General features: G+C 38.9%; 1 protein-coding gene across 2 annotated transcripts in view; it reads left to right on the forward strand.

The window, feature by feature from the left end:
* The window catches only part of PCP2 (Purkinje cell protein 2), a 50,514-nt gene that overhangs the window by 36,371 nt on the left and 2,101 nt on the right, over window positions 1–12,042 (forward strand). For both annotated transcript variants that reach the window (XM_070739626.1, XM_070739627.1), the window contains exon 3: window positions 11,125–11,248. In XM_070739626.1, the coding sequence (XP_070595727.1) occupies window positions 11,125–11,248 (124 nt within the window). The remainder of the gene's footprint in view (window positions 1–11,124; window positions 11,249–12,042) is intronic.

The raw sequence follows: 12,042 nt of genomic DNA on the forward strand, positions 1-12,042 counted from the left end.
GGATTTACCAACCACGTCTGCTGGAAGTTTGTTCCAAGGATCTACTACTCTTTCAGTGAAATAATATTTCCTCACGTTGCTTTTGATCTTTCCACCAACTAACTTCAGATTGTGTCCCCTTGTTCTTGTATTCACTTTCCTATTAAAAACACTTCCCTCCTGAACCTTATTTAACCCTTTAACACAGAGGTCTTCAAACTTGGCAACTTTAAGATTTGTGGACTTCAACTCCCACAGTTCTCCAACCAATATAGCTGGCAGGAGAATTCTGGGAGTTGAAGTCCACAAGTCTTAAAGTTTCCAAGTTTGGGGACCCCTGCTTTAACATATTTAAATGTTTCGATCATGTCCCCCCTTTTCCTTCTGTCCTCCAGACTATACAGATTGAGTTCATTAAGTCTTTCCTGATACGTTTTATGCTTGAACAAAGGCTGTCTTTCCCTCAGCTCTCTGAGTTATAAAGCTTGCTAGAGACCATTGTTTTTTGCAGGGAGCCTTTATATGGAACAAAGGTGGATGATCCCAATAGGAGAGGAATCTTGAGGTGCCAGGCTGTTCACCGACTCCGTGTCCCGCCACAATAATCATCACCAGAAAAAGCAAAATTGTCTTCAGTCTGCTATTTCTTCCCTGGAAGCCCCTAGCACGCTTGCACAGAAATCTGTGTTAGATGGCGAAGAGCTCTAGATTTCTGAATTTCCTATGGGAATAGATTAGTGATGGTAAAAAGAACCGGTTTGCTACCTGTTTGCTATATTTATACTATCAGGCAAAATACCTATGGGATTTTCTTTCCAGGGATCAAAAGTAGCACGGTCCGCCCTGTATGTCAGGTTGCTTGATTTAGGGCAGAAAAGGAAATATTATTTGCCATTCTATTTCAAGCAAATTATTTTGTCTCCAAAATGTAATCTGGAACTTCTGAATTCACTCTCTGTGTGAAAACAGTCTTCGCCTCCCTTCCAAAGTCTTTCAAGCAGTGCTGAGTAAAAGTAATCAGCCAATGCTGTTCAGGTCCATTATACCTACAGATGACTACAAGATGCCCCTATGCCAGGAAATATATTCTACCACCTTCCTGATTGATATCAGAATAGAATAGAATAGAATACCTGTAGTTTCACTTGTCACTTTAAATGTACATTAAGTTGTGAATGCTCCAACACTGGAAGTTTTTAAGATGTTGGATAACATCCATTTGTTTCAAGCAAGGCGGTTGGACTAGAAGATCTCTAAGGTCCCTTCCAACTCTGTTGTTGTTGTTGTTGTTATTGCTATTGCACTAATCAGCTTATATTAAAATGAAACTTCATTGTATACAGCTCTCAAAGGGTAACCAGCTCTAATATTCACTACATCAACATGACAAAAATATAAATCCATGAATGAAGAATAATGTACTTTAGCTCTCTGCTCCACAAATTCCCAAAATTGTTCTCTTTTGCTTTGTTTTTCTTCATTGTCTTCTCATCCTTCATGTCACCCATCCACTTATGATTGTATGGCTGTAACTTGTTGCTTATAGCCTTACAATTTATATTAATATTGATTGTTTCCTGATTATTTGTACCCCATGACAATCATTAAGTGTTGTACCTCATGATACTTCACAAACGTATCTTTTCTTTTAGGGGCACTGAGAGCATATACACCAATGACAAATTCCTTGTGTGTAGTAGAGTAGTAGATCCTTGGAACAAACTTCCAGCAGACATGGTTGGTAAATCCACAGTAACTGAATTTAAACATGCCTGGGATAAACATATATCCATCCTAAGATAAAATACAGAAAACAGTGTAAGGGCAGACTAGATGGATCATGAGGTCTTTTTCTGCCGTCAGTCTTCTATGTTTCTATGTGTCCAGTCACACTTGGCCAATAAAGAATTCTATTCTATTTTATGCTATGCTATTCTATCATATTCTATTCATAACAATAACAACACATTTGGAAGAGACCTTGGAGGTCTTCTAGTCCAACTCCATTTAGACAGGCAACCCTACACTACTTCAGACAAATGGTCATCCAACATCTTCTTTAAAACTTCCAGTGTTGGAGCAATCACAACTTCTGGAGGCAATCTGTTCCATTGATTAATTGCTCAGGAAATTTCTCCTTAGTTCTAAGTTACTTCTCTCCTTGTTTAGTTTCCACCCATTGCTTCTTATTCTACCCTCAGGTGCTTGGGAGAATAGTTTGACTTTATCTTCTATGTGGCAACCTCAGAGATACTAGAACACTGCTATTCTGTTTTGTTCTGTTCTATTCTATTTTTTCATTTTGTAACTTTTTCATCTTGGGCAGTCATTTCCTTAAGCTTGTAGGAGCACACCAACTCAGTACTTTAGAATTTTCTCTTAGCTTGAAATCAGAAATAGAAAGGTTTGTATATAGCCCTCATGGCCTCATCCACCCATTCATTAGTCATTTTCTTTTAGCAATTTTTAGAGTTCTATCTTCTATCTCAATATTCTGGAGTAGCTCCTGAGATAGGATTAACTCTGTGTGAAATAGAGCAGTTATCCTTTCCCCCCAAAACACACTTGTAGCCCCTACCAAGCGCTTAATTTTTTTATGCCAATGTAAGGCTCTTAATTTTAGGAAATGCAATGGTATCTGAGAATGACTTGGAAGAATGACAAGAGGATAAACCACAAGCTAGATGAAGGTTCAATAAGAAATAGCTGAATCCATGAAAGGAATGATAGTGTAGCAAACACCTCAGCAGGGCCCCTTCCTAGTTTCTTGGATGATAAAAGCAAAAGGGGTCATTGATCTTCATATTTCGGCTGTGGCGAGGAAGGCGTTTGCCCAGGTTCGTCTGGTGCACCAGTTGCGGCCCTTTTTGGACAGGGAGTCATTGCTCACAGTCGCTCATGCCCTCATCATACTGCAATGCTCTCTACATGGGGCTACCTTTGAAAAGTGTTCGGAAACTTCAGATCGTGCAGAACGCGGCCGCGAGAGCCATCGTAGGGCTTCCCAGATTCACCCACATTTCTACAACACTCCGTGGCCTGCATTGGCTGCTGATCAGTTTCCGGTCACAATTCAAAGTGTTGGTTATGACCTTTAAATCCCTACATGGCATTGGAACAGAATACCTCCAGAACCGCCTGCTACCGCACGAATCCCAGCAACCGATAAGGTCCCACAGAGTTGGCCTTCTCTGGGTCCCATCGACTAAACAATGTCGTCTGGCGGCCCCCCAGAGATTAGAACTGCCTCCACCCTCCTTGTCTTTCGTAAACTACTCAAGACTCACTTATATCGCCAGGCATGGGGGAGTTGAGACACCTATCCCCCAGGCTCTTTATATTTTATGTTTGGTATGTAGGTGTTGTTTGGTTTTTAAATATGATAGGGTTTTATATGCTTCTTTTTAATATTAGATTTGTTTCGCTATAATATTGTTTTTTATTGTTGTGAGCCGCCCCGAGTCTTTGGAGAGGGGCGGCATACAAATCAATATTATTATTATTATTTATGTACTTCCATACTTGCAACATACAATAAAGTTAGAGCTAATAGTTCTGGGTGTGTGTAATGATATATGGGAATGAATTTGAGAGAAGTGGGGAAACAAATGTGGAGAGGAGCCCATAGCTGAATCTTGGGCAGAGAAAGAAACTTTAAAAGAATCAACTCTAAACTTACTAGATGATAAAAAGAGACAGCAGGAGATTTGTATTTTCAGATTTGCAAGATCCTGTTAATGTAACCTTTAGAATTTTAGAATTGGCTCATTTTGTCATACATCCTTTCTGCTTTGCTTGTGAGTCTGACAATGTACTTCTTGTCAGCATTTTTTGCTGGGCAACAAAAATTGTAAGTGCTGAAAAAGTGAAGTACAGTATTTAGAACCAGCAGCTCGAGTTGTTGTTTTGTGTTCCTTGTTTTGTCTAAAAGCAACATTAAGATTATGTTAAGTCTACAAATATGCCCAGTTTCAAAGCATTTGTTGATTGAAACAAATGGGTTTTATTTTATTTTTAAATGGAGCATTTTCTCCCTCCTGTTGTCTCGCCCCCTTCCCCACACTTTTCTTTCATTTACTCCTATTCCATGCCATTCTTGGAGACTGTCTGGACAAGTCCCTTCAGCTTTCTCTGCAAGGTTTTTCAGAAGTGGTTTGCCATTGCCTCTTTCCTTGGGTTGACAGCAAATGAGTAGATCAACGTCCCTTAGCTGAGTTTGTACCTAAGGCTGGATTAGATACTCATTAGTCAGTTTCAACATCTATAGAAAAATGATCTGGAAATCACGCCAATGTAACTGATAACATGAATTTATCTGAACTATGAAACAAGTTGTACCTGGTAACACATTTTTTAACTCATAGCTACTATGCATTATTTTAATCTATACTTTCAGCTGCTGTTTTAGTTGCAGTTAGTGTTGGTCATGACCTTTAAAGCCCTACATGGCATTGGACCAGATTACCTCCGGAACCGCCTGCTACCGCACGAATCCCAGCGACCGATAAGGTCCCACAGAGTTGGCCTTCTCTGGGTCCCGTCGACCAAACAATGCCGTTTGGCGGGCCCCAGGGGAAGAGCCTTCTCTGTGGCGGCCCCAGCCCTCTGGAACCAACTCCCCCCGGAGATTAGAACTGCCCCCACCCTCCCTGTCTTTCATAAACTACTCAAGACTCATTTATATCGCCAGGCATGGGGGAGTTGAAATAGCCCTTCCCCCTAGGCCATTACAAGTTATGCATGGTATGTTTGTGTGTATGTTTGGTTTTATAATAGGAGTTTTAGTTGTTTTTTATTATTGGATTGTACATGTTCTTTTTATTATTGTTGTTAGCCACCCCGAGTCTACGGAGAGGGGCGGCATACAAATCCAATAAATAATAATAATAATAATAATAATAATAATAATAATAATTATTATTATTATTATTATTATTATTACAGGAAGCTTATAATTTTATAATTCAGATAAGGTGGTAGTTCCATGAATCCCTAAATTATCCCTTATAATTAAAAGGGGAGGATATCATTTGGGAGAGGTAAATGACCTCGGACCTCAGCCTCAGTAATTTTTCATGGTTAAATGGGAAATTAAAAAATGCAGAAAACAAACTCCATTGATCTGTAAATATTCAATTTAACTTCTTAGAAAAGCTTAAGTTCTCAGAAAAAGCCTTTGGCAGATGAAACATGGATGGGTTATTAAGATAAATTGTAAGTGACTGTGCAGCTCACTTAAGTTTTGGCTAATTCACTCCATAATCCCTAGACAAAAAAAAAGGTTAGGAAATATTTTAAATCTCTTTGTAGAGGCTAGTCGAAGGGTAAAAATAAATGGTGTTATTAAATTACTCAAAACCAGTAGAATCCATTTTAATCTCTTCTATAATGAATTTCTTCAAAGAAATCAATCATCTCCACAGGTTACTTAAAAATCACATTAACCTTTATTTCCAGACACGGTTCTGGCACCACTTGTTTACAGCAAGAAATTCAGAAGGGCCAGAGATTGTTTATTTATGACAGGGAGCGGTCCTGAAATTCTATAAACCTGAAAAATGGATGCAGGAACAAGAAGTAGTGACATTGGTGACCCTTCCTACTTCTTCCTCAGTCAAATGAAGGGCTTATCCACAGACATCCCAAAGTTCATACTCTAAATGAGACTGGTGACACACACACACACCCCAAAACAAAGAGAAAGACCAAACCATTTGAATTTATTTATTTATTTATTTATTTATTTATTTATTTATTGGATTTGTATGCCTTGATGTGCTTGATCAGGATAGGCAAGAAGGGTTTTTATTCATTTATTCACTTTCATTGTTTGAATTCACTTGTAAGCTGTGACCTCGACTTGCAACCATTTTTATAGTGACTGGCTGAAGTTGCAATAGACCCAGGGGTGGGATTCAAACATTTTTACTATCGGTTCTGTGGGCGTGGCTTGATGGGCATGATGTGGCTTAGTGGGCATGTCTTGGTGGGCGTGGCAGGGGAAGGATACTGTAAAATCCCCATTCCCTCCCAATCAGCTGAAACTGAGGCAGAGAATAGATGGGGTGGGTGGGCCAGTCAGAGGTGGTATTTACTGGTTCTCTGAACTACTCAAAATTTCCACTACCGGTTCTCCAGAACTGGTCAGAACCTGCTGAATATCACGAAAAATGACTTACACTGTCCTCACACTTTTAACCATTGAAACATCCCTAGGATCACATGATCAAACTTTGGGTGTTTAGCATGTATATACAACAGGGGAAAACATTCCAGGGTTACGTGATTGCCATTGTAATCTTCCTAGTCAGCTTCCAGCAAGAAGTCAATGAGGGTAGCCAGATTCACTTAACAAGCATGGGCTTCACTTAAGTCAGTGGTTCTCAACCTTTCTAATGCCGTGACCCCTTAATACAGTTCCTCATGTTGTGGTGAACCCCAACCATAAGTCTAGCACCAATTCTCCCAACAGAGCTTTAAGCTGATTGGCAGGAAGGTCAGAGGGACACCCCCACTGTAAACGCAGATCGGTCGGATTGTAAAAATATGTTCCAAGGCGCCAGAATAGAAGCTTTAGTTCCTAACACCATGGGAAATTTGTCTTTTCCTATGGTCTTAGGCGACCCTTGTGAAACGGTTGTTTGATGCCCCAAAGGGGTATTGACCCCCAGGTTGAGAACCACTGACTTAAGTGCAGTGATTCATTTAACAACGATGCCATAAAAGGTCATAAAATTGGATGCAATTCACTTCACAACCCCTTGCTTAAATTTGGGTTCCAATCATGGTTTAAGTCAAGAACTACCTGTATGGTCTTATTAGTTGCAGAAAAAAATTGAAACATAAGTGCAGCCGCTGCCTTGTATCTAAACACTTAGAGGAACATAATTTGTGGAAGCCATTAAGGGGTTACTATCTCACTCAGGCTTGAACTCACTTGATCAAAAAACAAATTCTGATATGTCCAAATATGTAGATTTGCCCCCTTCCTATCCCCTGCAAGTCAGATTCAGATCCTAAGATAGAGTGTTTGGGGAGACACCTATTTACATGGCAAGATGTCTTGTGTTATTTTGAATGGCTAAAATTCATGAGCATTCGTATGTGGGTTTGCTTTGATTCTAACATCTCATGGATCTTTTCCAATAAGGCAATTTTGATTGTGCATTTGGGGTTCCGCCAGTGCTAATACACAGACCTTTTCATAATAACAAGGATAGCAAATAGCATATGGTAAAGGATAATTATGAAATGTGCCACACTTGCAAAGGTATTGTGGTAAAGGATAATTGATCATTGTTTTTCAAAAATCAGCATCATTTGCAAAGAGAAGTAAGAACCTTCAGTTGGACACTATATGATAGAATAGTTTTCTAACTTAAATCAACAAAGCATCAAACAATTAACAGTATTAATTAGCATTTAATAGTTTTTGGAACTAATTCATGGTTGCAGTTTTGCAAGGAGTTAAGCAGGTACACCATCCTTCCAACTTTCCAAATGAAGAATTACATGGTATTTTTTATCTAAATACAGTTGTTAAATTAATACAATCTGGATCCCAAATTAATCTTTCTTCTGGGTTTACAGTACAGAGACTAAACAAACCACACCAAGCCTATTATTTATTAATAAAGCAATGTTCAATCTATATATATAAAAGCAAAAACCACTCACACCGTAATCATGAAATCTCCAGAACTGTAAAGCCCACAAACTTGAAATTTTGCCATGTACATTCCTCTTGGCTTCTAGGATTTTTTGAAATGACCATCAGAGGGGGTCATCTGTACATCTGCACCCCTGGGAGGCAGGGATGATTAGGATGAAAAATTACCCAGGCAGTGCCAGGTCATCAGCTAGTTGTATATTATTTTGAAAACAAATGCTATAGAAACATTATTGATTCCAAAGAAAAGTACAGTATTCTATATTTCTATTCTAAAGGCAGTGTATCTACTTCCCTTGCTCCAGTATTTTCAGACATGTTTGTTACTCTGGTTCTGATGGTCTCCTACCATGTGTCTCTCCCATTTGCTCTCCAGCTGTTCTAAGTCAAAAGGGCAGTCAAGTAGGATTTTTTGCCATTTTTCAGATCATTCATTCTAAGCCCCTCCTCCTCCCATTGGCAGCTCAATGAATGATGGCTCTGCCTTATATAAAGACCCCTTCCTCCCTTGCAGATCACGGTCCATCTGCTTTAGTTATTGTCCAGGGGATGATAATAGCATTAAGTTGATCCCAGTTATTTTGCTTCAGCGTTTGCTTCCAAAGCAACGAACATAAAGCTTAAAACTCGGTCAATGAGCAAATGAAAACACCATTTGTTTGTTTTTTAACCCAAGGTTTTAAAAGTGAACTCTACACTGATGCTGTGTTTTGTAAAGAGCTGTTAGTCCTTTTTCTGATGCTGCAGTTTGCAAAGGGATATGATTAAGAGATGACTCATCATCTATAATCTACTTTTGGGTAAAACCTCCATATAAGGACCGCATGGAGGAAGGGCTTCTGTTTTACTTCCAAATGTCAATAGAATCAGAAAGTATGTCATCTGTGCAATCTGCATAATTTCAGTAATGAAGTTATTAAGGGAATGATGCAAAATATGTCCCTTGCAATAACCTATATCGGCTGCATGATTTACACAAATGACGTTTAACAAAAACTAATAAAAATTTGGACTACTTTGGATGCATCTGACCTGATTATTACTCAGGAAAGTATTCTGATGGAAAGTTTGCCCATTGCATCCAGAGTCTGATGAAAGTAGGTTGATTCAGTCAAAGGTTTACTGTTCTTAATACATTATTAACATAAGTTAAATAAAAAAGCAACTTTCTCACCTTTTGCAGACAAGCAACCTTGATTTATATCATAGGAATAATGAAATGTGCCACACTTGGAAAGGTATTGCAAGGATTTCTGTCAACAGTGGAGAGCTTGCAGCCATCTAGGCGTTGCTGTGTGCTCTACTAAAAGTTCTGCTCACCATTAGCCTTTCTGATCAGGTTATTGAGAGTTGTAACCTAGTTCCATTTATGAGGCCAGTGGTCTAATAGCAGGTGCTTGGATACCCAAATGCACTACTATGCATATAAGCAGCGGTCCCCAAACTACGGCCCGTGGGCCGCATGTGGCCTGCTGAGGCCATTTATCCGGCCCGCGGGTGAGTGACACAACACAGTGTTCTATCTAATTTTCTATGAATAAAATGTGGTATTTTGTTAGTAACTATCAATCATCAAAAAACTTGCCAAAGTTTTTTTTTCTAATTTTGTCATCCAGTTACATTCATTTTCTTTTAATTAAATTCCCTCCTTAATGTTCCTTCAAAAAGTACACCAATTATATTTCTAACTTATTAACCATTATGCCAAAGTGCTTCCTTCTTTCTTTATACATTTTTCTATAAGCCAAGAAAACCTACAATCAGATGTTAACAAAAGAAAATTAAAAACAAAACATAAGCATATATGAATTTCAGACTTCTTCCCCCCCTCTAAATAGTACATTCCCATTTTGTTTTTTACTTTAAAATAAGGTATGTGCAGTGTGCATTGGGATTTGTTCATAGCTTTTTTAATAGTTCGGCCCTCCAACAGTGTAAAAAGTTTGGGGACCCCTGCATATAAGCAAAGTCCAAACCTCACAAAAACTCATATCTTTTAATAAAAGTTATGAGACAGAAAAAGTGCTGCCGGATTCCTTCTGAATAAATGCTAGCAGTCTTTTCATTCACACATCTATCCTAGATGGTAAAAATAGTACATTAGCACAGCATATTGCTTAGACTGATATACTGCTTCACAATGCTTTACAGCCCTCTCTAAGCAGTTTACAGAATCAGCATATTGCCCCCAGCAATCTGGATCCATTGGAAGGATGGAAGGCAGAGTCAATCTTGAGCCGGTGGGGAGATTCGAACTGCCAAATTGCAGGCAGAAATATTGCAGAAATAGCCTGCAATACTGCATTCTAACCACTGGGCCACCACAGCTCTTTAGAACTCATGTTCACTCCTGATTCATTAAGTTTGAAAAGGCAAAGGAAGAAATACACCAAGGAAACGGCCACATTTATTTTATTTATTTTTCGAATTTATAGGCCACCCTTCTCCTAGTGGACTCAGGGTGGCTTACAACAATAAAAGAATGACAAAATTTAAATACCCCAATAATATAATAAAAACATATAAAATTAAAACCCAATATAACAGCATACAGTCATCACACATTCATACTACTGGCCGGAGTGGAGAACTATCGCTCCACAGCCCCAGACCTGCCGGCATAAGTGTGTTTTCAACGCCTTTCAGGAGGCCAGGAGATTGGAGGTCGTATGAATCTCTGGGAGGCGTTGGTTCCTCTGTTATTGGCCTTTGTAATTCAATATCATATCAAAAGCCCAACAAGTCAGTAAATGTTTGATTCAGATTGGGTTCCTCCCGGCTCGGACTGTTTTGCCCAAACTGGTAGCAAACCACTGGTGACGTCACGGAGCTGTTTCGGTCAGTGCCAGTCTGTGAACACCGTCATCTTTGTTTTTGGATGGATGGTGGGGTTGGAATTTTTTCCTGTTTTTTTCTTCTGTGCATGTACAGAAGCTTTTTAAAAATTGGATTTTTTGTTGTTTTTTGTTGTTTTTCCTTTGTCTGTCTCTTGTTGGTATTTGCCTGTTTTAAAATATATTTGAAAACTACAGTAATAAAAAAATTCCAAAAAAATATTTAAAAATAGGAATTTTCAGCATTGGTCACCGCTGGTCTGATTGTCATATATTCCTAGCTGGTCTGATTGTCCCACCGCTGGTCTGATTGTCATATATTCCTAGCTGGTCTGATTGTCCCACCGCTGGTCTGATTGTCATATATTCCTAGCTGGTCTGATTGTCCCACCGCTGGTCTGATTGTCATATATTCCTAGCTGGTCTGATTGTCCCACCGCTGGTCTGATTGTCATATATTCCTAGCTGGTTTGATTGTCCCACCGCTGGTCTGATTGTCATAAATTCCTAGCTGAATCCTTAAAGTGAGCAATGTTAGAAATCTACCTAGCTTTGCTCCCATGGTTGATGACAAAAACTGGCCAGTGGAATGATTAAGACAGGTAAAGTTGGAACCAACTTCTTATTCTTCTTATGTTATAGTCAGGCTCTCCAGAACAAGAAGGCTTCTTCAACCTGCTGACTCATGTGCAGGGAGGACGTATGGATGAACAACGCTGTAACATTCAAATTGTGCATGGCAAGAGTGGCTCAGATCCCGAAAAGAGTGAGTTCTCTAAGCTAAATAAGAAGGTTTAGTAAATCCAGGAGTCATAGTGCAGTGAATGATTTCCCCAAGACCAAGCTAAACTTTTGATCCTGGATACTGCTGCTAAAGAGAGATCCACATCTTCTGTTGGGTCTACTTTCAGTATTTACAAAACAGATATCTTGGGACATGGGAAAGTTTCCTTGCAGGCTAAATTCTCACAAAATTCTCACAAAATGAGAAAGTCCTCTTCTACTCCAAATTATGTATGGTGGATTGGTCTCTGGGTGTCACACGACTTTCATTGCCAATGACAATTCGTTGTTTTGACAATGACAATAATTTATTATTATTATTATTATTATTATTATTATTATTATTATTTTCTGACAGCGCATTTACTCTGAACATTTTTCTAGAGTGCAATTGAGATTCCCTAACTTGTTTGTCAAGCCATTTCCAATATTGCTTGGGCATTTCATTCGCTAAATAAAGGTTTATTGGCTTTCAGTGATTATATGGATATGTCCACATGGGGTGTTTTATTTGTTTGTTTACTTACTTCTCTCTCTCTCTCTCCCTTCCTTCCTTCCTTCTTACTTTTCTTTCTTTCTTTCCATATTTTTGAATCGCCCATCTCCCTCAGATCTAGAAGTAGTTTAATGTTGTCGTCTTCTGAGACACTATGCTTATTTTCCTAGTAGTCTTCATTCAAACTTGCTTTGTGGTTTTAAAATCAGCCAAAGTTAGCTAGGAGCTAAGAAGCAAAAATGCTAAATGAACAAAATGGCGATGTTTTTGACATGTTGCAG

This window comes from Erythrolamprus reginae, chromosome 2, assembly GCF_031021105.1.
Source record: "Erythrolamprus reginae isolate rEryReg1 chromosome 2, rEryReg1.hap1, whole genome shotgun sequence".
Classification (NCBI taxonomy): Eukaryota; Metazoa; Chordata; class Lepidosauria; order Squamata; family Dipsadidae; genus Erythrolamprus; species Erythrolamprus reginae.